Genomic DNA, 27,523 nt, shown 5'->3' with positions numbered 1-27,523 from the left:
GAGTTCAGCTTTTCAGCCTTGCACCCAGAACCTCAGATGCATAGATGACATTCTGCTTTCATAGCTTTTTTTTGTTTCCCCTCCATAAAGTGTTTTTATTCTTTACTTTTAAATGAATAAAATAAAATCTCAATACATAGCTTGGAAATATTTGAAGGCAAAGGATAAAAAAAGAAGACTAGAGTTCCAAGGAAGTACAAAAAAGTGGCAGGATTAAAAGCAGCACAAAAGCTGAACAGAATTTAGTGTTCCGAGTGTGAATGGATAACAGCAAGTTGAAGCATTCCACTATTGCCAGTGCAGCAGTGAGGGAAAGAGACAGCAGGAGGAAAAAGAAGCTTTGGAACCTGCAAGTCTGAGCTGACAGGTTTTGTCATTTTAGCAACAGGACTGAATTCCTGGGGTTTAGCTGCATTGGATGTGTCTGAGGAGGAGCAAGGCCCAGACTTCCAGCCAGCAGAGAATTCGCTGGCACAGAGCAGCTTTGTAGTGTCTTATAAAAGGCCAAACCAAAACACTTCACTTATTAACCTAGTCCTGATTCCCAAATGGAGAATTCTGCCTTGTACAACCCACAAGTCCCAGGAAATACTGACACATACAACTCTAAAACTGAAGTTTCCTTTCTGTTTTGTTGCCCTTTTAAATAGAGGAGTCCTAAAACTATTCCAGACCTTTCCTCTCCCAGGTGCAACATCCTCCATACATAATTTCTCACAGTCCATGTGCCAGGCACTTCTCCATACCAGTTTCTACCAGAAGTAACAAAAGGAACACTAAAATGTTGTGCATGTCCCTTTGTTCTGACCATGAGGACACTGTGCAAGCAAGAAAACACCTACCCTGCATGCTGCAGAGTAGCTTCCATCAGTAGCTTCTATGCCTGATCATTACAAAAGCCTCCAACAGCAAATCTTGTGCCTATGAGCTCTTGTTTCTGTCAGGCAGCTGAGCTCTCTAGAAAGCTTTGCTCTTTTCTTCCCATTCTGCCTCCTCTTCCTGCCCTGGAAGTGTGATTTTCCTGTAATAATTTAGTTGTCCAACAAGAACTGTACTTAGCTAAAGGAGGACTTCCAAAAAATAAATCAAACCCAAAAGGAGTTAACATAAATATTTAGCACGTTTAGAAAGAGTTAATTGCTTCCTACCTTACTTAAAAGCTAGGAAGGCAAAAAAGAGGTTTAAAATTCTTGAAGTGAAAGGAAAAAAACCACTGCATAAAATAATCCTCTATACTGTTAAATACTCTCCCAAATTTAAAGCATAAGTGACCAAAAGGACTTCTCACTGAGGTTCTTTTCCTTCTTTTTGTGTGTGTGTGTGCAGTTCAAGCAGGTTTCTGCATACAGATTTGCTTTGTGTCTGCCTTCCTGAGTTTAAGGCTTTCCAATAGGTTTGTAGCAAGCATCAGGCTGCCACATCCGAAGGTCCACGAGGACCTGGTTGAGCTTTTGCATCCATAGGTTGCGTTCCTCTTTAGTGTCAGCAGACAGCCAGTTCCTGAAAAGCAAAAGCAGCCAGGATTAAATGCAGCTCTCTGCCTCTACTTAGCTGTTCTCTAGGGTAAGGTATCCCTGCCCATAGCAGGGGGGTTGGAAGTAGATGATCCTTGTGCTCCCTTCCAACCCTGTCCGATTCAAGGATTCCATGTCAGGCTCAGCAGCAACAGAAGCCCAAATAGCAGTGGGAAAAATGAAGCCAAATATTCCATGATCCTGCTACCAAGGGCCCAAGTGTTTCCATTTCTGGAAAGATTCAGGTCCTTTGCCCTCAGAAGGCTGAATCACAGAATGGTTTAGGTTGGAAGGGACCTCAAGGATTATATAGTTCCAATCCCTCTCTCACTAGAACAAGTCACTCAAGGCCTCGTCCATCCTGGCCTTGAACATCTCCAGGGAGGTTGTGATCAAAAATCACCTTCTGTGCTTCTGTCATCCACAACCTCCCTGGGCAACCTGTGCCAGTGTCTCACCACTCTCACTGCAAGGAATTCTTTCCTAACATCCAGTTTAAATCTCTCCTCTTCCAGTTTAAACCCATTCCTCCTCATCCTGTCGTTACAAGTCCTTGTAAATAGAATCATAGATTCAACCAGGTTAGAAGAGACTTCCAAGTTCTTCCAGTCCAACCTAGCACCTAGGCCTGTCTAACCAACTAGATCATGGCCCAGCCCTCTTCAGATACTGGAAGGCTACTACAAGGTCTCTTTGTAGCCTTCTCTTCTCCAGGCTGAAGTGGGACAACAAGACAAAAGAGAACTAAAAGTGAACCAAACAGCTCAAGCATCATCCCAAAGACTTAGCATTTCTATCAGTTGCATTGGCACATTGAAGTCACAAAGGTCCTCTGTTACTGAAACTACCGGGGAAGCAAAACACCCCTCCCCAGACATCCCATAACCTTCCCCCCCAGCCTCCACAGCTTCACCCACTCACTTTGTGACACAGAGAGTGTCTCTGCATTGGCTGACAAGGGTCTCCCTGTCGTCCTCCCTCTGAGGCCTCACGGTTATCAGCTCGAAGGTGTTGGGGCGGGCACAGAACTCCCTGTTGGCAGGCTCGATCTGGTGATTGGTGCAGTTGGCCAGGTTGATACGGCCCAAAGGATGCTGGAAGGGCAGACAGAGCAGTCAGGAATGCTGCAGCCAAGAGCAGTTCTGGCCAAGGCAGGCTTTGGTGAGCATTGCCTTATCAAGTGGCCCCCCTGCTCAAATCAGTTACCCTGAAGTGATGCTGCTTTGTACAGTTAAGAGACACAGCTGAAGCAAAATAGTCACAGGCTCACAGGAGATTAGGGACCTCTGGAGAGCTTCCAGTCCAACCCCCCTGACAGAGCAGGACCAGAGACTCTAGCACGGGTCACACAGGAACACATCCAGATAGGGATGGAAAGGTTCCACAGAAGGAGTCTCCACAACCTCTCTGGGCAGCCTGTGCCAGGGCTCTGGGACACTTACAGTCAACAAGTTCTTCCTCATGCTGAGGTGGCACTTCCTGTGCTGCAGTTGCCATCCCTTGCCCCTTGTCCTACACCAGAGCACAATGAGCAGAGGCTGTCCCTGTCCCTTCCTTCATGCCTCCCAGCCCTCAGCTATTGATAGACATTGCTGAGATCTCCTCTCAGCCTTCTCCTCTGCAGGCTAAGCAGCCCCAGGGCTCTCAGCCTCTCCTCATCAGGCAGTGCTGCAGTCCCTACAGCATCCTTGGACTCTCTCCTGTAGATCCCTGTCCCTCTTGAACTGGGGAGTCCAGAACTGGATGCAATATTCCAGTTGGTGACTCACTAGGGCAGAGTAGAGGGGGAGGAGACCCTCCCTTGATCTGGTGGTCACACTCTTGCCAATGCCCCCCCAGGACCCCATTTGCTTTCCTGCCCACCAGGGCATGTTGCTGTCCCATGCAGAACTTTGTGTCCACCAACACTCCCAGGTCCTTCTCCACAGGACTGCTCCCTAACAGATCACCTCCTCACCTGTACTGGTGCAGTTTATTATTCCTTCCCAAGTGCAGGACTCTGCACTTCTTGCTGAACCTCATGAAGTTCCTTTTTGCCCAGATGATGAAATGTGCCCTGCTCAGCCATGCACAACACAGCTAACAAATCCCAGGCTTTGGCTCCAGAAAGGGCTATCCCCTTTTTCTCACCTTGCAAATCAAACAACCAAAAGCTTTAACTTGCAAATTCAAGACAAATTCCTATTCATAACAACCCAACAAAGCTTTAGTTGGGTTGCTTTGTCATGAATAAAGAAGTTGTCTTGAAACTGAGAGTTAAAGCTTTTTGTTGAGCTCTGAACTTCAAAACAACTTCATCATAAAATGGAAATTGATAAACACTGTCAAAGCCTGCAGAAAACAAAGTCTAAGCCTGTAAACAGGTGGATTTGACTTCAGATATGCAACCAGCACAGCTGCTTTGGCTCCCTCTACAGCCAACATCTAAAACCCTCCAGAGAGCATCTCCAATTTCTAGGCACTTCTGTCTGCTGAGTGTAGACAGAAGCAGCTCAACTTGCCTAATGTTAGTGACTGACCTTGGCTCTGATTTCTTCACACCTATGTAATGCCTCAGCAGGGAACCATCACAAGCTGCTCTTAGCTTGGAGAAGTGTTTGCTATTTACTTGGCACGTTGACTGTTCCACATGGCTAAAAAAAAAGCTAAGTTACAGGGACAAAGAAGGAGAGCTCCAGTTCAAAGAACATTAAAAACCACACTGCATGTTGGAGATGTGTGTGCAGCCATGGAAAATTAAAACCCCACACCCAGTCTACAACTTGAAGCAGCTGTTGCCCTACACTGATGTTTCTGAGCACCCTCTTTCTCTGCATGATAGCACAGGATCAAGGGGAGGCATTTAATAAGTTGCTATAGATGGCAGCAGATCAATACTTGATGTTGGCCCTGAGCAGCCTGATCTAGTTGGAGGTCTCTCTGCTCACTGCAGGGGGGGCTGGAGATGACCTTTGAAGGTCCTTTCCAATCTGCTGCAAGCTGTGAATCAAAGGAATGCAGCTGACCCTTTCTCAGAGTGATAGTGAATCAACTCCAGATTTTGAAGAACTGAACCTGGAAAACAAGCCAAAGCTTTTTTCTTGCAGATAAAAAGCAGAACAGGAACCTTCTTCTTGCTTATTTTTTTTGTGCCTATCTTCTAGTACAGTAGGCAGAGATTTTTTTTTCCTCCCCTCTCTCCTGGCAGAGAAAGAAAGTACATTGATATATTTTGGCAAAGTCATCCATCAGCATATGGTCTTCCACTGCTAGCAGGGAAGAAACTCAACTCAGGCATCTGGATAAGCATAGAAGACCCAAAAAGACTAGAGTTTGTCACAGAGTTTGGGAAAGAAAGTGTTCTGCCAACAAACAAGCAAGTGTTTAATGGTAAATTGCTTCACTGAGTCAGAAGAGCCCTCTTGAAAGCAGCCTTCAAAAGGACCTGGAAATAGTTCAGTAGCCACTGCAGGAACAGCCTGAAGAGACAAGGAGGTTCACCTCAGTGGCAGATGAACCTCCAGTCTGTCTCAGTAGCCAGGCCAGAAGTTAGGTTTCTATGAGAAACATTTCAAGAGCATCAGTTTCAGCTGCCATGTGGAGCTACAAGAAACCAGTGACTGCAAATAAGAGAAGCCTACAGTTCCAGGTGTGCTGCTGCAATGCACAGGGATGTGCCACTAATTCTTCACCAAGTGTTAGAGTTATTAGTTATCTAGAAGTTGAGATAGAGTCTGTTTATTAAGCTGTACAACTCTGATCAGATTAGTCATCTGATGAGCATAATGGAAAGCCTGGAAACTAAAGGGGACATTAAATATGGATCTTCCTCTGATTTTCCCCTTTCTCACTAGGTGAAGTGCTGCTCCTAAGTTTGGTCCTATCAATTTGACTAAAGTAAGGAGAGTCCTCTCCATTTCTCAAGGAAATGTTGAGCTAAAGTTCCTGCTTTCAATATGCTCAGCTGTTTTAAACCATGTTACCATCACTAAAAAGGATCACAGGATGTTAGGGGTTGGAAGGCACCTCAGGAGAGCTTTTAGTCCAACCTCCCTGCCAGAGCAGGACCAGAGAATCCAGCTCAGGCTACACAGGAACATGTCCAGACAGGGCTGGAAAGGCTCCAGAGAAGACTCCACAACCTCTCTGGGCAGCCTGTGCCAGGGCTCTGGGACCCTTACAGTCAAGAAGTTCGTCCTCATGTTGAGGTGGAACTTCCTGAGCCACAGTTTCTATCCCTTGGCCCTTGTCCTATGCCAGGGCACAATGAGCAGAGGCTGTCCCTGTCCCTCCCCTGACCCCCTGCCCTCAGCTACTGACTGACATTGCTCAGATCCCCTCTCAGTCTTCTCCTCTGCAGACTAAGCATCCCCAGGGCTCTCAGCCTTTCCTCATCTGGTAGTGCTCCATCATCTTTGTAACCTGGAACTTTCTCCAGCAGAGCCCTGTCCCTCTTGAACTGAGTAGCCCAGAACTGGATGCAGTATTCCAGGTGGGGTCTAACTAGTGCAGAGTAGAGGAGGGAGGAGAACCTCCTTTGACCTGCTGGACACTCTCTTCTTAATGGCCCCCGCAGGACCCCATTCTTGGCCAGCAAGGCACATTGCTGTCGCATGGAGAACTTGCCCACCAGCACTCCCAGGTCCTTCTCCATGGGGCTACTCCCTAGAACATTGCCTCAGCAACACTCAGCTATGTAGGGTGGCACAGAACCTGAGAGCAGAGCTTTACCTTTCGTCTCTCATCATCTGGGTACGTCCAGTAAGAGACACAATTTCCAGACAGCACACACCAGCGCCTGTGCCACGCTCCAAATCCACTGACATCTTCAAACATAGTCTGAAAACAGAAGCAAAGAAAAGAGGGGCAGCATGACACTTTGAGCTTGGCCTCTGCTCTAGTTTTCTACCAGAATAACTCTGCAAATACAACCTTTCAGAGAAGTAAACTCAAGAGAAGGAAAACTCTCTCCTAGGAGAGACTTCTACCAGCACAGTACCTTTATATCCTAAGTAGCTCAGGAGAAGGGCTCAGTTATCCTCCTCAAGCTTGCAGCTATCCCAAACTGCAAGCCATTCCCACTAGCTTAAAAAGAAGGGTTACTTAGAGCAGTTCCTGATGAATGCTTCACACCACATGCATCAGTAGAACCTAATTTATTATGGTTAGAATTTAAAGCATCTCTGACTTGCAAACTAGGAGTGCAAAAGGTTTGCCTGTTCTACCGGCTACACTCCAGAGTCCAGTCAGCTTAAAAGAAAGCAGGAATTGATTTTTAAATGGTTTTTGTTGGCAGTTCTTTTGCTGGATGCAGGATTATGTCAATTTCAAGCCTCATTTACTCTGTACTGAAGTGGGAAGTTTAGAAGTTGACTTCTAGTCCTAATGCTTCGTGAATTCAGACAGAAGCTTCCAGTTAATTTCTGTGTGCAGGTGTTTTTAACTCTTGGCAGTTCAGATTGTTACTTTTAGTGCTTCAGAAAGCATCCAAACCCTGAAAAAATTAATATGCATATACACTGCTTTTCAAATTTTACATAATCACAGGATCACAGAATGTCAGGGGTTGGAAGGGACCTCTGGAGAGCTTCCAGTCCAATCCCCTGACAGAGCAGGGCCAGAGAATCTAGCACAGGTCACACAGGAACACATCCAGATACATCTGGAAAGATTCCAGAGGAGGAGACTCCACAACCTCTATGGGCAGCCTGTGCCAAGGCTCTGGTACCCTTACAGTCAACAAGCTCTTCCTCATGCTGAGGTGGAACTTCCTGAGCTGTAGTTGCCATCCCTTGCCCCTTGTCCTATGCCAGGGCACAATGAGCAGAGGCTGTCCCTGTCCCTTCCTTCCTGCCCCCAGCCCTCAGCTATTGATAGACATTGCTCAGATCCTCTCTCAGCCTTCTCCTCTGCAGACTAAGCATCCCCAGGGCTCTCAGCCTTTCCTCATCAGGCAGTGCTGCAGTCCCTTCAGCATCCTTGCAGCCCTCCCTTGGACTCTCTCCTGTAGATCCCTGTCCCTCTTGAACTGGGGAGTCCAGAACTGGATGCAATATTCCAGGTGGTGGCTCACTAGGGCAGAGTAGAGGGGGAGGAGAACCTCCCTTGATCTGCTGGACACACTCTTGCCAATGCCCGCCCCAGGACCTCATTTGCTTTCCTATGCAGGACTTTGTGTCCATCAACACTCCCAGGTCCTTCTCCACAGGGCTGCTCCCTAACACATCACCTCCTCACCTGTACTGGTGCAGTTTATTATTCCTTCCCAAGTGCAGGACTTTGCACTTATAATGTATAATGGAAATAAAGGAGGACTTCCTTAGCACAGAAAAACATGGGATAGCAAATGCCATAAGAACCTGAAATGCCTGCAGCTAAGGAAACCTGTTCAACTAAGTAAAAGGGAAGCAGACAGTAAGAAGTGCTTGAAAGGTCTGAAGAAATTCTGATTTCTGAAAACACCAAAACAGCAGCAAGTGTTCATGTTTTGCTGCAGTGTTTCTGGAGCACATTTACTGACATCTGCTGGACATATTCTCAGCAGCTCCATCTAAGACCAGCCCAAGGTTCAGCTGCATGTTATAAGCCTGGTTTTAGAGAACTGCCCAGTATTACTCCCAGAAAAACATTTCTTCCCTTGTAGGTCCGAGTCTGTGAACACAGTGGGAGGTGAGGGGAGAATCTTTTGCTAGGGAGGATTTGATTTTACTAAGCAAAAAGATGCAAGGTGTGCTGTAAAAATTCCTGGCAGACATTAGCTCTGAAGTTCACAGTAACAAGTGAATAGTGCTTAGAAGCAAAACAAACTCCTAAAAGGTAGTTTTCAGTGCAGGCATTTCAGATCTGGTTCAGAGAGGAAAAACAACTCAATTAAAATCAATCAAACCCAAGCCAGTTTTATGCTTCACAACCACTACAGAGATGAACAGAAAGAAGTGACTACATTTAACAGTTTCCAAGGAAGGAATCTGAGTGCCTTACCAAGAATCCTTTCTCCTCCACAGAGGAGTCGACTTGACATTTTAACTTGAGATATATATGACCTTCCAGAGGGGACAAAAAGGGAACCTGCAAGAAAGAGAATAAAACAATTAGTCATTTAATTGTGACACCTCTCAACTCTCAGCAGCTCAAGCAAGCCACTGGCACGAGGATGTTAGCACTGCCTGGTTCGTAGGGTTGCCAGCCAGAAAGGTCAGTCTCAAGCAGGACAGTAATCAATCACTTTTTGATTCAAGCTCATTTAGAAGCTTTTCAAGGCTTGCTTAGGACAAATGCACAAACAGGCTTCTATCTAGGAAAAAAAATAGCTGCTCCAAGAATGGTTAACACTACCACAAGGCACCAAGTCCACATCCTGCAGACTTTCTGACATCAAGGTGTTTGGAAAGTACCAAGAGTGGGCTTAAAGCAGAATGGGATTTGGATGCCATCAGCACTTTTGGCAGATACTGATGCACTAAAGCCTATCAGGTTACTTGTTCTCCTTCTAGGGATGTAATAGAGCCTACTCCAATTACTTTTTCTCCTAGTTTCTTGTATGCACAGTTATGAAAGCAGCTCTTCTCAGCTGGCACTCCAGGTGTCAAAGCCTCCTGTTGAGTCATTTTAACACATTGAGGTTCCAAGACCTACTGTCTACCACTGGGAAAAAAACCCACCACAACCCACAAACCAACATCTTAACTACTGAACCAGAGGACTGGTTCAATGGTCATTTTGTATTCAAGAATTGGAAAGAGGCAGTGGATGCAACAAACCTGCTCCAGTCCCTCCACACACAGCACCTCCATTACCATTGGGTGCTTCTACTACAGTAAGAAATTACATCCCTTTGCTTTTTCCACAAGGAAGCAGAGAGACAAACTGCTAAGTCAATAAGCAAAGGATGATCAGTGTGGAAGGAATATCAGTGTGGAACTATTGTGTTTATTTTAAGCAGCAAACATTTAGAATTGGAGTTAACTACAAAACTGTATCCAACAGTCGCTTTCACAGGCAAGGGGAGGTGGTGGAAAGAAAGCAATTGGTTGAGTATCCAGCAAGGGGAAGAGAAAACTGAAGCTCATGACTAGGCTGACTCGCATTCTGCTGTGGTCAGTCAGGTATCTACCTTAAGAAGCTGAGACAGAATCATAGAATCAACCAGGTTGGAAGAGAGCTCCAAGCTCAGCCAGCCCAACCTAGCACCCAGCCCTGGCCAACCAACCAGACCATGGCACTAAGTGCCTCATCCAGGCTTAGCTTCAACACCTCCAGGCACAGTGACTCCACCACCTCCCTGGGCAGCCCATTCCAATGCCAGTCACTTCCTCCTAACATCCAGCCTAGACCTCCCCTGGCACAACTTGAGACTCTCTTCAAGATACTTCTTTCCTTAGAAGACAAAGGTCTTGATGGATCTAAGAAACCAAGGTCTTGCTAAGCTAAGACTAAACATTTTAATGGTTAGTACTTTGAAAACTTGAGTTCTTCATGATCAGTTTTTGCTTAAAGAACAAAGGTCTTGATGAGACTTAACAAAACAAAAACAAGGTATTTAGTTCCTGAGTGATTTTAGTTTTCTTCAGGGGCAATCAATGTTTAGATTTAGGCCACTTATTACTTTTCTTCTATCAACAGAGCATCCAATTCTGTGTTGTCTGCAGTTCAAGAAGTTGGCCCCAATTTCCTGGCTATCAATCTTTAAGAGGCAAATTGATTTGAAGTAAGAAAAATCTCTTCTCCAGGGATCAAGAAAAAGGAAAATAAAAGAGACATGTTCCTTCAGGAAAAACCCTGCATGGCCCTAAACAACTTCAATTCTAGCAGCTTATTACTTATTAAAGACAGGGAGTAGAATTCTGCAAGTCTTAAAAGCTTCTAACATCTCATGTTTAGTTAGTAAATCTTTGTAAGCATTCTTTTTTTAGGGGGATTAAAGAATAAATACTGCAGAAAGGCCAGGTAGACATCAGCAACATGCATGAGGAAGCAGTTCCCTGTTTGAAGCTCTAAAGGATCATAGCAACCTTGTCCTGGAACATATAGCCCAAGAGTTCTTTTTCCTCCCCTTCAAAATTTATCTAGGGGAAAAAAGAAACATGCTCAATGCAATTAGTGACAAGGCAGAGATTCTAAAAAAGAGAAAACAGTTATTTGGTCCTTTCTAGCTTGACTTTAAGAAGGCAGGGATAAAAATGCAAAATCCCACCGTGGTCAATAGTTTGATCTGTATTAGAAATGCAGAGAGGCAGTTAAAAAGGAGCTGTTTGAATCATAGAATCAAGCAGGTTGGAAGAGAGCTCCAAGCTCAGCCAGCTCAACCTAGCACCCAGCCCTGGCCAAGCAACCAGACCATGGCACTAAGTGCCCCAGCCAGGCTTGGCTTCAACACCTCCAGCCACAGCCACTCCACCACCTCCCTGGGCAGCCCATTCCAATGCCAATCACTCTCTCTGCCAACAACTTCCTCCTAACATCCAGCCTAGACCTTCCCTGCCACAACTTGAGACTGTGTCCCCTTCTTCTGTTGCTGCTTGTCTGGCAGCAGAGCCCAACCCCACCTGGCTACAACCTCCTTTCAGGTAGCTGCAGACAGCAGTGAGGGCTCCTGTAACCAAGCCACACACAGACTAAGATTTCTACACAGAGGTCTTGTTAAGAAGCGATGCTGGCACTTCTGAGGTTCACACAGTCAGTACTAAGCAGTGCAAATCAACTCTGGCAGCTCAGTGCTGGAGTCTGCTTCTATCCACAGGAAACAAAACTTCCTTTTTTGAAGTTAGGATGAGTGTGGTATTTTGGTTTGAGTCTTCTGCACAACAACACACAACTCTTGCAATCCCATTTCTCAGCAGAAGCTCTAATTGCGCCACTACTATCATCATCATAAGACTTAATTAGCCAAGAGGAAAATCTATTCTTGTGCTGCTGTTTGGATAACCAAAGCTTTAACTGAGCACTGCCATAAACTGTAGTAACTTTGGAAGTCATTTGTGGTAGCTTAAGATAGCTGCTGGCACACACACCTATTGAAGTCAGTTTCAGCATGAGATATTCCAAGGTTAGAGATTACAGTGAATCTAGGGATGTATTTTTTAACTTCTAATGGTAAAAGCCAGTACAAATATTCTTTTCAGACAGGGAACTAATGGTTGAAAACTCAATAATAGCTCTCTTTCAGAGAATATTAATTTCCTTTTACAGATTTAATTGGCATATGAAGCTCATACTCCTAACCATATCCAAAAAGCAATTCTGAAGTGAATTCCATGTAGAAAACTCCAAATGCTTATCTTTAAAACTCACTTCATGCCTTTAGTAGTAACTGCAAGACAAAGAACAAGCAGCAGTATGAAGATCACAGAGATGCCAGCTGCACACATCAACATTTTTATCAGTGAAAACAAAACAGTAACCAAAATGTCTTCATTATCTTTGCACAACCCTGCCTTACACTGAGCTACACAATGGCTTAGCTTGGAAGGGACCTCAGTGATAATCTCCTCCAACCTCCTCCCCCACAGACCTCAGAGATCATCTCCTCCAACCTCTCCACCACGGGTAGGGACATATCCAGCCTGACCTTGAACACACTCAAGGAGGAGGCATCCACAGCCTCCCTGGGCATTCCAGTCTCAGCACCCTCCTACTGAAGTGCTTCGTCCCAAGATCTAGTCTGAATCTACTCTCCCTCAGCTACAAACCATTCCCCCTTGTACTGTCTCTAGACACCCTCAGGAAAAGTCTCTCTGCAGTCTTCCTGCAGGTTCCCTTCAGGGATTGGAAGGCAGCTCTAAGGTCCCCCCAGAGTCTTCTCTTCTCTAGCCTGCACACCCCCAGCTCCCTCAGCCTATCTCCCCAACAGAGATGTTCCAACCCTTGAATCATTCTTGTTGCCTCCTCTGGACTCACTCCAAGAGCTCTATGTCCTTATGCCAAGGACACCAGAACTGGACATGTTGTTCCAGGTGGGGTCTCACAAGAGCAGAATCCCCTCTCTTGTCCTGCTAGCCACACTCCTCTTGATACAGCCCAGCACACCACTGGCCTTCTGGGCTGCATGAGTGCACTGCCAGCTCATGGAGAGCTGCTCAGCAACCAACACCCCCAAGTGTCTTTCTTCAGAGCTGCTCTCAACCCACTGCACCCAGCCTGGTATTTCTGCATAGCAACTCTAAATCTTTGTTTCACCTCAAACCTCTATTTCCATCATCTGAACTTAAGTACAAGTAATAACAACTACACATCATTTCTTTTCTATCTAAAGAACACAGATTCTTATCTAGGTGTGTTTTATTTCTAAGATGGCAATTTCACCCTCAAAACCAGTAAACCCAGAGGTGTGTTTATTTCTATTAGTGTGAAGCAACCTTGGGATTAGTAACCAAGGATTTCCATTACCTTGTCCAGTGCAAATTTGGTATTCCCTACAGAAGACAATGACAGCTTGTGAGATCCAACAAGTAGGAAGTTGGTAGTGCGAGCAGCATTGGGGCCACCAGGGCTGGCCATGGCTGTGGAGAAAAGTTCAAGTCAATTTGCATCACAATCAGGATGCTGCAAGGTTTAAAAAGGCTTTATCTGTACTACTGTCTGCTTCTCCTGGAGAAACACGTTTTGGAGTGCACACTCAAACAGCATTTTGATGCACACAATTCCTCCTTCACAGAACTTTTCTTTCAGAAAGCAGCTTTGAAATATTTGCTAAGCCCTTCAAGATGTCTCATTGGGACAGAGAGCAGTCTAGGGCAGACTACAACACACACAGGCCCTGCAGTAGGAACTTGACTCTCAGATCTCAAACCTCTCCAAGCTACACATTGCAAAACTCCAGAATTTGTGTGCCTGTATTCCTCCCTGCACTAAAACCCAACAAAAACAAGCACTGCAGCTAGCCAGACTCCTGTGCATGGCAAGCATTCCACAGCTACTCACTGAGTTCCTTATTCCTGCCTTTGGGACTAAAGCTAACTCAAGCACCTCACAGTGCAGTCAGGCCAAGTGTAAACACATTTTTATGTAGTTAAAAAAAAAACACTCCAAGATGCTGTTCTTGGATGCCCCAAGAGTGTCACAAACACATGGAAGCATTGAAAACACTACAGACAAGCAATACTTCAGAATCTGTTCATGTTTGCTCAGGGTTGCTTTGTTGACTGCACTTTAAAATCTTCCAGTTTGAGTTCACCTTTGAAGGAAAAATATGTAAGCCACAAGCATCTGATACCAGGTATCAATTTGGATTTTGTGAAGGGATTTTCTACTAAAAGATAATGGTCACAGGCTCACAGGATGTTAGGGCTTGGAAGGGACCTCTGGAGAGCTTCCAGTCAAACCTCCCTGTCAGAGCAGGACCAGAGAATCCAGTGCAGGTTACACAGGAACACATCCAGACAGGGCTGGAAAGGCTCCAGAGGAGACTCCATAATCTCCTGTGCCAGGGCTCTGGGACCCTTACAGTCCAGAAGTTCTTCCTCATATTGAGATGGAAATTCCTGTGCTGCAGTTTCCATCCCTTGCTCCTTGTCCAGGGGCCCAGGGCACAACTGAGTAGAGGCTGTCCCTGTCCCTTCCTTCCTGACCCTCAACCCTCAGATATTTAGAGACACTGATTAGCTCCCCTCTCACTCTCCTCTCCAGCCTAACCAGCCCCAGAGCTCTCAGCCTTTCCTCATCAGGCAGTGCTTCAGGCCCTTAATCCTTGTAGCCTCTCTCTAGCAGATTCCTGTCCCTCTTGAACTAGGGAGTCCAGAACTGGATGGCAACATTCCAGCTGAGTAGAAGGAGGAGAACTTCCCTCAGTTTGCTGGACACACTCTCTCAATACCCCCCAGGACCCCATTGGCCTCAATGCCAGTGGTGACTGAGATGCAAACAGAGGGACAGCTTCTCGAGCTGGAAACTGAGAGAATGCTTTGTTTATCACTCTCAAACAATCACCTGAGTCTGGATGTGTTCCTCTGTGATCTGAGCTAGACTGTATGGTCCTGCTCTGGCAGAGGGGTTGCACTCAATCTCTTTGGGTCCCTTCCAACCCCTCACATCCTGCTATCTGATACAAATATTTATTGGTATATTCCTTTAGACAGCAAGCATGGATTAATTGGCCTAAGATGTTTAGATGTCACTTACCTGGAGTAAGAAGGGTGCTTTTCTAGGAGAGAGAAGAAAAGAAAAGCTTAGCTGAAAAGCTATTTGACAACTTGTACAAAAGCCTAAGCTAGCTTTGGAAGAAACTAGATCAAATCCCACCAAACAGTAAACCCAAACCCAAAAATGAAAACTACTTGAACAGAAAATCCAAATGAAAGTGTAGTGAGTGCATATTTCCAGCATTACAAATTTGGAGCTGTTATCCATTTGTTGAGCTGAAGAGCTTGGCAGAAAGCTGGACACTTCAAGTAAGGGACACAAAGATGCTACTATGAGCACAGCTTTGCCTTATTCTCTGTGAAAATAGGATCTTTGCAAGTATTTATAAGCAGATCTTGTTCTGATAGCACATTCATACTTACAGAGGTAATAGATGTCAACAGTCTCTTTGGAGTAATGACCTACAAGAAGATAAATGCATTTGCTGCTGAATTTGTCCATCACAGTGTGAATATTAAACACCCAAACTACTGAAGGCCTGTTTAAATACATTTTAAAGCACAGTAGCTATTTTAAGAGGTATGTCTTGGTTTTTACTGGATGCAACACATTCAGTGGAAGGAATGCTACACATCAGGGAAGTATTTCCCACAGGAAGAAGTTGAAGCATGCATTAGCTTGGGATGAGCAGCAGGTCTCTGGAAAAAAAACAATCTTAGCAGACCTTTTGCCTTCCTGTAACACTTAGATTTGCTGTGACTGCAAGAATACAAGTACAGAGACATAGAGCAGGTGAAAAGTCAAAGGTTAAGTGAGATTGTTTATTAAAATGAGCTGGATTTATCTGTTCTTGAAATAAAGACTAGGTGGAAAAGCTTGTCAGATATAACAGCAGCTTACCTACAGTGCCACAATAAAGATTACTCTGAACCATAGCACAGGAGATAAAGAAACCCTGGACTTGTGATGGGTTCTATGGCAGGATAGGTGGTGGCACACTTTCATGATGAAGGAAAGTTCTCATTTCTACTTGGAAGGACAAGATTAATGTGCTCATTACAACTGCTCTGAAAGACTCACGAGTTTCTTGGGTTCAGTAAGTGATAGATATCCTGACAAAGAGGAAATCAGGCCTAGAAATCTCTAATACACTGTGTGCCCAGCTATTGAAATGACAAGAGAAACAACCCAACCCAAATCAACCAGTTCCAGAAATCCAATGGCTTGTTTAGGGTCACAAACCCTTGCTAAAGCACAACCCCTTCAAGTGTGCATTCTAGCCAAGCTGAAATGTTCATATCCAAGGGGTTCTCAAACCCTTACTAAAGCACAACCCCTTCAAGTGTGCATTCTATCCAAACTGAAATGTTCATATCCAAGGGGTTCTCAAACCCTTACTAAAGCACAACCACCTGGAGTGTGCACTCTATCTAAGCTGAACTGTTCGTATCCAAGTGGTTCTCACAATGGTTGCTTTAAAATAAGCATCCAGTGCTTTTATTTAACACTGAAAACACAGAAAAGTCTTGCAGCTAATCAATAGAACCTTGAAGACAAATCAAGACTGCAGGGTAGGGCATAGTGACTGGTGGAGTTTAAGTGGAGAATAAGGGCATTAAATCACTATCAGAGGCACCACATCTAATAAATCAAAGTCTGCAAGGGATAGCATTTTGCAGAACGAGTAAGACAGCTTCTTCCCCTCCAATATATTTTAGACTCAACCAAGTGCTGCAGGTCTAATCTAGTAATAGCTGCAGGACTCTATAATCCATCTGTCACTGCAGATGTTCCAAGAAGGAATAAGGAGCTAAAAAGAAAGCAACAGATTGTCCAAGACTATTAGTCAGTTCTCCCTGAACACTGCAGTCTTCCTAGCGTATCTCCTGTTGGAATAAAACATTCTGAGGTTTGGCTTTCATTTACCTTGGATTTATTTGCCTTTTTCCTTTTATCACTGCTTGTAGTTTCTTTTCTCTGTACCTGTAAGGCAAGAACACACTAAGAAAATGCAGCACAGCAGCAGCAGCCTCCTCTCTCACACATCCTCTTGACAGGAACTGATACATACCAAACTGTAAACTTCTATATTTATTTCAAAGTCATTTGACACATCATGCCTAAAAAAGGGAGAAGAGGGAGAAAAAAAATCAGTTAAAAACAGACTAAAGCAAAAAGGGTGGGGGTGGTTGTGTGTATTTTTTTTTTTGATTCATAGTATTTTAAGTTACTTTTTCATTTTCCCTTCTGCTCCTTAAAATTGTCCAGGGAAGAAGCCAAGTTCTATGCAAAAGAAGCTTATCCATAGTGCTCATCATTACTTAGCAAGTCCTATTTTGTTCCTGTAAGCTAATAAGGCTTCCAGTTGTACAGTAGCACTCCTCTGTGCAAGCAACATTACTGTATTAAAGCCTTGAGATTATTACTAGGTTAAGATTCTTTCAAGAGTCACAGATTGGTTTAGGTTGGAAAGGACCTCAAAGATTGTCCAGTTCCAACCCCCTGCCATAGGCAGGGACACTTCCTACTAGGACAGGTTGCTCAAGGCCTCATCCAACCCAGCCTTGAACACCATGTGGTTCCAAACCAGTTTCTTTCTACTCACATAGTAAATGTTGTAGTAAAAGTAAGAGCATCTCCATTCAGGGAGTTGGCAGTGCTTGCTAAAGGAGTTGCAACCATGTTTTCTGCTCCAGACCTCAGTATTATCACATAGTAGTAATTTGCTGCCTCTGTAAATACAGATCAGATTGTTTTGTTAGTCAGATGTGTTCAAGCATCTAAAACCCCTCGAGTACTGTGTTGCATTTAGACACTTGGCTGCAGTCAAGATTTGCTCATAAACTTACTCTGTGAACAAGGCTTTTTCCCAGCTGTGTCCATTATCAAGACTGTCCCCATAGGATTCACAACTGTAGTACTGCCTGAGGCATCTCAGGCTAAACCCACACTAGCCAGTGTGTGAGAGGGAAGAGGAAGAACTTTCCAGGTAGATTTAGTAGTGAGCTTTAGTTCCTTCTTCTCTGTTGCTGTTCTCTAGGCCTGCCAGCTTAACCAAACTTCATCTTTCAGTGCTGCCTGTTCTCATGCCGTGAGGGTTTATCCTGGCAACTCCTCCACCTAAGCTTTTCACATCAGGGCAAAGCCAGAAAGAAGACCACAAGTCTATATCTCCATAGCATCAGGAGAGAGTTTGGAGTTTGTGCAGCAAATTGCTGAGCAGTAAATCAAAAGCACTGCATAATACCATACCACATCACAAAAAGACAAAAACCAAGACAGTTTGGTTGTATAAGACAAGTTATAGCTTTCAAAACAACTGCTGAAGAGCCCAGGAAGCTGCACTCTTTGTGTATGTTGTCCCTTTCAGAGATGAAAGTGATTAATAGAGCTTCTGGGGCACAATACTGCAAGTCTAGAACAAAGCTGTGATGACAAACAGTTCAGAATTGCTTATTTAAGCAATTTGGGTTTGAGAATTATTGGTAGAAGCTAAATTTGTGTTTCTGTAAACACTGAAAGAGACTTTCCTATAACAAAGATCAATTGCCTCATCCAAAAACAGCAGTAACATGTCAGGAGTGGGGTGGAAATCAGATATCTACATTTATGTTCTTGGCTATGGTTTTATTGGACTGGATGATCTTGGAGGTCTCTTCCAACCTGGTTGATTCTATGATTCTATATCAAAATGTATTTTCTGTTTCACAGGACAATTAAGACAGGCTAAAGAAGTCTTCCAATCATTGTTAAACAAGACTTGGTCCTATGACTTCTGTCCTCAAGTTTTGGTGAGGCAAGAAGTAGAAACTTGTCTACCTTAAGCATATTCTATAGTATTAAATAAAATCTAACTGGTTATTGTGCAGTTTCTCTACCAACCAGACCACAGAAGCTTACAATGTCCCAGGATAAGTGTCTAGAACTACAGAGATGATTTACTGCCAGATAGTCCTCTGGAACAAAAGAAAAAAACCCACACAAATTCATGTTTTAACACTTTGACTTAAATATGACAGAATAATGGAAGACTAATCTTTGGAAATTAAGCTAAGAGAAGGACTGAAAAAGACCCCAGAGGCTTAAAGAACATTTTACAATACCAGAGGTCAGAATTTATGTTATAATAATAGACTTGGAATCCACCAAAAAAATCCAAGGTCAAAAGAGAAAAGACAATCTGAGATACAAAAAAAAAAAACCTACTTCCTCCTCAGAATTGCTCTGGAGAGGTTACAAAGGACCACAAAGACCTTTAAAGACTGGTTGGAAAAGACTTGATAAAGTCTCTGGAACTGCACAAGCCAGAAGAGGACACAGCATGAAAGTAAAAGTATTGAAAACTTAGCCAAAAACTCAGATCAGTTCAATGCAACTGCTAGATTTGGCTTGTCCCCCGTGTTCAGAAGATAAACCAAAAGGAGAATGAACTGGAAGTGTATTTAGGGAGGGTGAGGTGGGGGAAAAAGGGTAAAGTTTCAAGTGCTGGTTTTTACCTGGCTTGTGAACTGTACCACATACAAAGTCTGCTTTTAGAGGTAGACGCATCTCTGAAATGGAAACAGATCCCCTGGATGGAGCAAATTCGGTGGATGTAGAAGGAGCTTTATTCCTTTTACTCTGAGGTCCCTCACTCTTCAGTTTATTCAGTTCTTCCAATAAAGCAGTTCGTTTCTCAGCTGCAGGAAGAAGTTGTAGTTGTAAGCAGAGGAAAAAGTAGCATTGCAAAACTTATTCTGCTGCATGTAAAATGCAAGAGAAACGTTGAGAGTTGCCCAAACTAGCAGGAATGTTAGAGACAAGAAAGATATCAAGAATGCCCTCTTGCCTATAGAAGCTGAGACAGAGCAGATATTATGTTCTCCAGCCTTCCAGGTGAAGAAATAGAAGTAAATGGCAACAAGATAGCATCATTAATGCCTTGCCAGAGCTCATCAGTTCTTCCCAAAATGTTCCTGGCAAAGAATTAAGCTTGAGCTTAAAAACCTACTTGCAAGGAGAAGTAGTCTCTCTGCCTCTGCTTCTTCCTGTGACCCTTTTCCATGCTCCTCATCAAAACAGCAGTTCAGAGCTTGACTGGCTTGATGGATCACTGTCTGCTGCATGTTGATCTCATTATTCAGCTCCTGAAGTAAGGCAGTAGTAAAAGCGATTAGCAAGCCCAGAGATTGAGTGTTGTGTTCAAAGAGGGAAATGTCTTCAGATCAGTGTTTCTAAGGCTATGCTTCAGAAAAATCAGACCACTGAAGCAGCAAACTATCAAAGACTTGCAGGTCACTTCCTTCTGCAAATTATGGTAGCACTTTTTTGATCTCAGGGGTGATTTATAGTGAAGAAGTCCAGGTTGGATGAGGCCTTGAGCAACCTGTTCTAGTGGGAAGTGTCCCTGCCTATGGCAGGGTGTTGGAAGTGGCTGAGCTTTGAGGTGCCTTCCAACCTAAGCCATTCTGTGATTCTATTTCCATGTCTGCATGCTCCACACCCAATCTAAGTCTTTATTTCACCAGAGGAGGCAGCAGCTAACCTGAAATTCAGCAAGGTGAATGAAGCAGCAGCAAATATCAGAATATTGCCTACTAAAAGCAGTTAGGAATTGATTCAAAGTAGTAAGAGACTCCTCTCATCCTTTTCAAAACAACAGTTTGTTCTCTGCAGACTTTCTCTATAGCATGATTAAGTTCTTTACCATGAAGGTAATGGAACACTGGAATAGGTTGCCCGGGGAGGTGGTTATCCTTAGAGATATTCAAGAAGAGGCTTGTGGACAACCTAATCTAATGGAAGAAGTCCTCTGCTTACTGCAAATGGGGTTGGACTAGATGACCTTTGGAGGTCCCTTCCAACCCAGACCATTCTATGACTCTTCTAAGAGTTACCAGCTTTTTAAACTATGCAGTATCACTCAGTATCTACCTATGCAGTTAGATATTTCTGCTCAACAATCTAATTCTGCAGGCCTAAGCAGTATGTTCATGACATAAGTGAATTAGACAGTGAGGGGCCTGGAGCACAGCCCTGTGAGGAGAGGCTGAGGGAGCTGGGGGTGTGCAGTCTGCAGCAGAGGAGGCTCAGGGCAGAGCTCATTGCTGCCTGCAGCTACCTGAAGAGAGGCTGTGGCCAGGTGGGGTTGGGCTCTTCTCCCAGGCAACCAGCAACAGAACAAGGGGATACAGGCTCAAGTTATGCCAGAGGAGATTTAGGCTGGATGTTAGGAGGAAGTTGTTGGCAGAGAGAGTGACTGGCATTGGAATGGGCTGCCCAAGGAGGTGGTGGAGTCACTGTCCCTGGGGGTGTCAAAGCCAAGCCTGGCTGGGGCACTTAGTGCCATGGTCTGGTTGGTTGGGCAGGGCTGGGTGCTAGGTTGGGCTGGCTGAGTTTGGAGCTCTCTTCCAACCTGCTTGATTCTACGACATCCACAGGGGAAATGAAGTGAAGAAATAAGAACGTTCAGAAGTGCATTAGATACCTGCATTTTCTTTTTGATATTGACTTGCTCAGCTGGGCCATTCTTTTTCACGTCTAGTTTGGAAGCAACATCTTCTCTGCGAACAATTATCTGCTTGATCGAAGGACGGTCAGTTTCTTTAAATCTCTGAGATCTGTATGCATCAACACTGTTTAAAGGAGGAAACTCCATTAAATGCCTGTTTTAAAAATCATATAGACATACACAGGTATCAGGCATTGATGGTTTTCAACTTGCTTAAATGGCTTTAAAAAACAAATTCTCTCCACCCGTTTTTGGTTTAAGCAACGAAAGGTCTACACAGAAGCAACCTCTGGTAAAGGCTGAAGTCTTGGGGATAAGGTTTTGTTTCTAGTTTAAGCATCAGGCTTCACTAAGAGAGTTAAGAAAAGCTAGAGTCTTGATTTGCACGCTTCCAGAAGCAGCTGTGGTGTTTAGTACCTGTATGGAAGGTTACGATCATCTGACACAGAGCCAATGCTGTCTCCAGATTCTGCCCTGGGCACTTTGGTCCTTTGGAACTTCTCAGAGCTCAGGCTTACATCACTGATACTGCTACCTTCACCAGTTGACTTACAGGGAGAAATAAAGGCCTAGGAAAACAGATTACATTACAGATATCTATCCACATGAAGTATTAGCTATTCTCTCTAACCTTAACTTGTTTTGGTGAATTTGGAGGCTTCTTAATGCTATTTAACAGCCATTTAGAGGCACCAACAGGTCATTAGACTCAAGGTTCCATTCTTAGTTTCCAAACTGGTAAAGAATTCTCTCTTCAGAATTTCATCAGTAGCTACTTCACTGGATGCACACATACCGCTGGAGATTCAGCACAATATGTATCTCCTCGAGCTCATCTGACAGAGATTAACACCCTTTCAGCAGAGCATCCAACATGAAACCACCCTTTTAGCAGAGCATGCAGCATGCTGGGCTGTTTTCAGAGGAAAGCAACATTCCCCTTTCATGTTTTCATCAGCAAAAGACCATTTGTGAAGTCTCTGCTTGTCCAGGCATCGCAATACAACAAAACATCACCCTCCACAAGCATACAACTGCACATCTTTGTGTGACAACCAAACCTTGCCCCCAACTCCTAAGAAGCCTCACCTCTGGGCCAACAGATTCCACTAGAGGGGTTAACAGAGACATTGACGAAATATTCAGCGACTTCTCCTGCTCATCCTCATCACTTTCACCTTCCAGGCTCATGCTCATTTCTTTCTTCAGCTTTTCTATGTCTGGGCCATCCTCTTCAAGGATCTCAAAAATCTCATTGATCACTTTTGAGCTGTTCATCTCATCATCCACACTCATTTCAATTTCACACACTCCATCTGGAAAGTGATGGTTTAAGAAGGTGAGTAACATCAAGAATAAATCCTCCCTTCTCATTAAGGGAAAGATATTAACAGATAAGCCAACTATTTTTGCTTCTCAATTAAGTTTGATTAACAAGTCAGGCACCTAGAACCCTGAAGTACACTTCCATGCTTATCTTAAGATACTATTATCAAGCAGAGTGCATAAAATTGACATAGGGGGAGATAAAAATATACACTTCAGACAATTTCAACATTTCAATTCAAAGAGGTGTGAAACTTAACTGCAAGTACCACAAAGTTATCGTTTCTGTCCTCTGCTAATAGCTTTTAATATCAAGATTTTAATGTTGCTTGAAGAGTTGAGCGTCGGGAGAGAAGAGTCACAAGAATGGAAGTTTCCTGACTGGTTTTCTCTAAGCCCCATAACAAGACACACAAGTGTCAGCAGATGTATGGTGAATACATTGTTCAGACTTGAAGGATATTAACACTCCACTGGACAAGTGGCAACAGAGAGCTGAGTGCATTAATAAACATCTGCTCAACACAAACCTTTTGGTTTCTCAGCAAGTTGGTCAAGTTTTGAGACAGACATCGCTTTCACAGGGCTCTTAGGCTCAGTGTTCTTCACAGGACTGGGTTTATCACTTTCTTCAGATTTAGGAGCATCTAAGTCTATTAAAAGAAGGCACAGAAGATTATATCCAGCTTATGAATTCAAGTTAGTGAATTTTGGAGGTCTGATAGCACAGCTAAACTACAAAAAGCCTGTTAGATTAGGTTTTCTACAAGTCTAGCTGTAGAAGATATGTATCTTATAACCAGCAAACTGATAGCACAAGCAGCAAAGCTGGGATCTTTGCAACCACTCAAGAGCAAAAAGGGAAAAATGGAAGCACAATAAGAAGCCCAAAACACGACACAAAAATACACTACATGCAAATCCAAGCCAAGAGCAGGATGTCACCGGTTTTCTACAAGCACATTTGGTAGCCTATTTGCTTGTAATGTCAATAAGAAACATTAAGTTAACTCTTTTCACAGAAAATTGGAGCCTTTTCCACTCAATAAGCACAAGAAAGGACATCTCAAGCTTCCTGGAATTCTTTTCACATTCTCTACTATAAGAATATAAATGGATACTGACAAGGGGAGAGCTCTCTCTCATTAGACTGTGGAAATTTGGCTCTTTGGGTACAATCCAGATTCAATCTATAACTGGCAATTGTAATTCACTCTCCCTACACTTTACATAAAAGCATGAAACATAGCTAAAGCCACTGAGAAATGAAGAGGCAGCTTTGCCTCTGTCTTTCAAGTGGTTTAGGAGTATTACTGTACAAGAAGACACAGACAAATCAGCGACCAAAGAAGAGGTCCAGTTCTGTATGTCATAGAATGGTTTAAGTTGGAAGGAAACACAAGTCTCATCCAGTTCCAACCTCCTGCCATAGGCAGGGACACCTCCCACTAGAACAGGTCACTCAAAGCCTCATCCAACCTGGTCCTCAACACCTCCAGGGAGGTTGTGGATGACAGAAGCACAGAAGGTGATCTTTGACCACCTTCTGTGCTTCTGTCAGCCACAACCTCCCTGGGCAACCTCTGCCAGTGTCTCACCACCCTCACTGCAAAGAACCCTTTCCTAACATCCAGTTTCAATCTCCCCTCTGCTAGTTCAAACCCATTCCTGTTCCTTGTCAATAGTCCCTCCCCAGCCTTCCTATAGTCCCCTTCAGATACTGGAAGGCCACTCCAAGGTCTCCTCAAAGCCTTCTCCTCTCCAGGCTGCAGAGCCCCAGCTCTCTCAGCCTGTCCTCAGAGCAGAGCTGCTGCAGTCCTCTGAGCATCTTAGTGGCCTCCTCTGGACTCACTCCATGTCCTTCTTGTGTTGGGGGCTTCAGAACTGCACACATTACTCCAGGTGGGGTCTGAGTGAAATGAGTCTCTTATTTGCTTGATGAACATAGAGAGACCTGCTTCTGTCCAGCACTGGGGCCAGTTCTTACCTGAAGACTCCATGCTGGGAGACTTTGCTGGCTTGTCACCTGCTGGTGTGTCTTCTGCTGATTCAAAAGCAGCGGCATCTGAACTAGGAGGACGTTTAGGACTAGTCTGAGGTTGGCTTTCCTAGAAAGTAAAAACCAACAGGAACATTTAGGAAGTAATTGTTCAAAGTCACTAAAAATACTCCCAGGGAAACATTTTAATACTGCTTGGTATTTAACCTGAAGTTGCCTATCCAATATCAAGAAGAACCCTATTCATGTCAGAAATTCATCTCAAGCACTAAATTGAGTGCCTGGGCGAGGAGGTTTTTGTTTTTGAAGTTAGAGAATATAAACTCCACACTTGGTATCAAAATAAATCAACTGTCTCAAAGCAATATCTGTTGTCTCCTTCATTCTGCAGGAAATACACCCCCTATAATCTAATAATTTGTTAGCAGTTACACAAGCCACTCAACCCGTGGTGCCTGGGCATTCACAGACTCATAGAAACAGGCAGGTTGGCAATGCCCCCCAGGATCACCAAGTCCAACCTTAAACCACAGCCCTAAGTACCACATCCAAATGACTTTCAAACACATCCAGGATTGGTGACTCCACAACCTCCCTGGTCAGCTCATTCCAATGTCTGACCACACTTGCTGGGAAAAAACATCTTCTAATGTTCAGCTTAATCCCACTCAGAGGCAGCTTGAGGCCATTCCCTCTTGTTTTATCACTAGTCACCTATGAGAAGAGACCAGCACCAACCTCTCCACGTCCTTCCAGGTAATTGTAGAGAGTGATGAGGTCTCCCCTCAGCCTCCTCTTTATCAAACTAACCATTCCCAGCTCTTCCAATTACTCTTTATAAGATTTATTCTTCAGGCCCTTACCCAGCTTTGTTGCCCTCCTCTGCACTCCAGCACCTCCTCATCTCTCCTGTATTGAGGTGCCCAAAGCTGAATACAACACTGAGGGTGTAGCCTCACCAGAGCTGAGTACAAGGATATAATCACCTCCCTCCTACTGCTGGACACAGAATTTCTAACACAACATAGGTTTGTGTCTTTTATTGACATTGATGACTCTATCTTAGCTTTCAGAAGATGTTAAAGCAATTCACAGCCTATTTCCTTTTGGTAGGGGGAGGTAGCACCTTACCATTTTAGCTTCTGGAATTTTTCTCTGGGAACTCTCACTTCTGTCCCCACTCCACAGATTGCCCCTGTCAAAGCGGCCCCGAAGGCAGGCGAGTTCTCGTTCCCGCTCCTAAGTGGAGAGAGGAAGGAAAGCTGACAGCTGGGAGACACCAAAACAGCCTATGAGCTAGGAATGTAGCAAGACATACCTGCTTCAGCTGAAGGGCTAAACTGGCAGTAGAGGAATGTTCATTCTGTTTGAGCAGCCTCTCCTGGATGGTCCTCGTGTTTGGGGTGACAGTGGGAGTTCTGCACCCCGCGGTATTGGCAGCAGGACTCCGTACCCCACGCTCTTTACAGAGCTCCCCGAAGCGTTCCAGGAAGGGCTTAATTCCTGATCCCCCTACAAGAACAATTGCTTTGCCTTGAAAGAATCTCTCAAAAAAACACAGAAAGACAACACTGCAGTTTAACAGCTTGCTGAAGGATCTCAACGAGGCATTAAGCTGTCTCCTTTACAGCTCTCTTCAGGATCACAGGGTATTAGGGGTTGGAAGAGACCTTCAGAGATCAAGTCCAACTCACCTGCCAGAGCAAGATTATAATCTAGTGCAAAATACTCCATTATAGTATAAAAAAAACTGAAGTTGAAGTGCAAATCACCTAATAGAAAACTGATGTTAATAAAGCAGCATCTCAGAGCAAACAGATCTGCCATTGGAAAGGGCTGGCCGAGTTGCCATCCCTTGAGATGTTCAAGCAAAGCCTGGATGAGGTACTTGGTGCCATGGTCTAGTTGACTGGATAGGGCTGGGTCGGACTGGCTGAGCTTGGAGGTCTCTTCCAACCTGCTTGATTCTATGATTCTCTTACTGATATCCACATGTGATCTACCACTTTGCTTTTTCAACATTTCCTCCACAATCAGCCTCTCTGACAGCCTTCCTATAAATGTCTGTTCCAGTAAATAACATGGATACATTGTTTAGCATCCACCACACACTGGCAATGAAAGAACAGCTCTGTCAATCTAGACACACACTTGCTCTACTGATCCTCATTTCAAGGAGTTCAAGCTGTTAGTCCAAGTTTCTGACCTAAAAAGCAATTGAATTCGATGATCAATTATTTTTACATCAGTGCTACCACTGAAAAGAAGTCATTATGAGAAGTTAAGAGCATTTAGCTTTGATTTCTTCTAACATATGCAGACTCTACCTCATACTGATTAGATACAAGGAGTATCCAACAATTGAAAAGAGCTTTGAATAGTCTCAGTTAACTGATGTTAGCAGAATACATTTTTACATAGAGGAGATTAGATTGATTTTGGTCTCAGGAGTTCCTAAAAAACATGTCCAGGAAACTACCATTATAAAAATATGGAAGCTGTTCAATTCTTAATCATCACAGAACTCTTCAGGACTTCACCTGGGTTACAGCAGAAGCAGGCACCCTAAATTCTTTACTAATACACAATTTAAACACAGGACACATGAGCCTGAGCATTTATTGCAGCTGAAAATCAGCTTACCTGGTGTTGTGGGTTTCCCCTTAGGTTCAAGTTGTACATGTGTTCCTTTGACTGGCTCTTCTTTGGACTGAAGGGGTTGAGGCAAAGGTGGTTTTGCTGCCTGTGTAAGCTTCTCAGCTCTTTGAGGGCTGCGGGGATTCTGTGTGAGCAGTTGTCGTACTTCAGAGTCTTTAGAACAAGGAACAGCGACTCTTGAGGGTTGTCTAAGACTGTTTGGATCCTTACAAAGGAAAAAGGAGTATTAAGATGAGACTGTGCATTCTTATTCTCTCAAGAGGGAAAAGAATGAAAGCATTCTGCACAACATACTGTAATGCAGCACAACACACCTTTGCCGCCAACAACAGAAAGCTGAGAACAAGCATCAGAAGCTTTTCTTTATCTCTAATATTTCCTATTGTTCCAGCATTTCATTCCAGGTGCCTTTGCCAGCTACTTTAGGTATTTTCCCTCATTTCCCTAAACCAGGGCAGACACCGTTACCTCCTAAATGTT

General features: G+C 44.1%; 1 protein-coding gene across 5 annotated transcripts in view; it reads right to left on the bottom strand.

Moving 5' to 3' along the window:
* Positions 1 to 65: 65 nt before the first annotated feature.
* The window catches only part of ANLN (anillin, actin binding protein), a 65,751-nt gene continuing 38,293 nt past the window's right edge, over positions 66 to 27,523 (bottom strand). For 2 of the 5 annotated variants that reach the window (XM_064169816.1, XM_064169818.1), the window contains 21 exons: positions 27,029 to 27,248; positions 25,704 to 25,897; positions 25,517 to 25,624; positions 24,374 to 24,494; positions 22,917 to 23,039; positions 22,150 to 22,376; positions 21,478 to 21,629; positions 21,037 to 21,184; positions 19,561 to 19,696; positions 19,067 to 19,249; positions 17,176 to 17,302; positions 16,642 to 16,690; positions 16,497 to 16,553; positions 14,993 to 15,031; positions 14,610 to 14,631; positions 12,879 to 12,991; positions 10,505 to 10,558; positions 8,475 to 8,561; positions 6,225 to 6,332; positions 2,436 to 2,608; positions 66 to 1,500 (listed from right to left, as the gene is read on the bottom strand). In XM_064169816.1, coding sequence (XP_064025886.1) covers positions 1,377 to 1,500; positions 2,436 to 2,608; positions 6,225 to 6,332; positions 8,475 to 8,561; positions 10,505 to 10,558; positions 12,879 to 12,991; positions 14,610 to 14,631; positions 14,993 to 15,031; positions 16,497 to 16,553; positions 16,642 to 16,690; positions 17,176 to 17,302; positions 19,067 to 19,249; positions 19,561 to 19,696; positions 21,037 to 21,184; positions 21,478 to 21,629; positions 22,150 to 22,376; positions 22,917 to 23,039; positions 24,374 to 24,494; positions 25,517 to 25,624; positions 25,704 to 25,897; positions 27,029 to 27,248 — 2,565 coding nt within the window. In that variant the 3' untranslated portion in view covers positions 66 to 1,376. Of the gene's footprint in view, positions 1,501 to 2,435; positions 2,609 to 6,224; positions 6,333 to 6,362; positions 6,988 to 8,474; positions 8,562 to 10,504; positions 10,559 to 12,878; positions 12,992 to 14,609; positions 14,632 to 14,992; positions 15,032 to 16,496; positions 16,554 to 16,641; positions 16,691 to 17,175; positions 17,303 to 19,066; positions 19,250 to 19,560; positions 19,697 to 21,036; positions 21,185 to 21,477; positions 21,630 to 22,149; positions 22,377 to 22,916; positions 23,040 to 24,373; positions 24,495 to 25,516; positions 25,625 to 25,703; positions 25,898 to 27,028; positions 27,249 to 27,523 lie in introns of those variants that run through there. The other 3 variants (XM_064169817.1, XM_064169820.1, XM_064169819.1) reach the window with 2 other exon arrangements.

Source organism: Pogoniulus pusillus, chromosome 32 (assembly GCF_015220805.1).
Source record: "Pogoniulus pusillus isolate bPogPus1 chromosome 32, bPogPus1.pri, whole genome shotgun sequence".
Classification (NCBI taxonomy): Eukaryota; Metazoa; Chordata; class Aves; order Piciformes; family Lybiidae; genus Pogoniulus; species Pogoniulus pusillus.
Note: the sequence above shows the minus strand (reverse complement) of the source record. Positions and strands in the feature narration are given on the sequence as shown.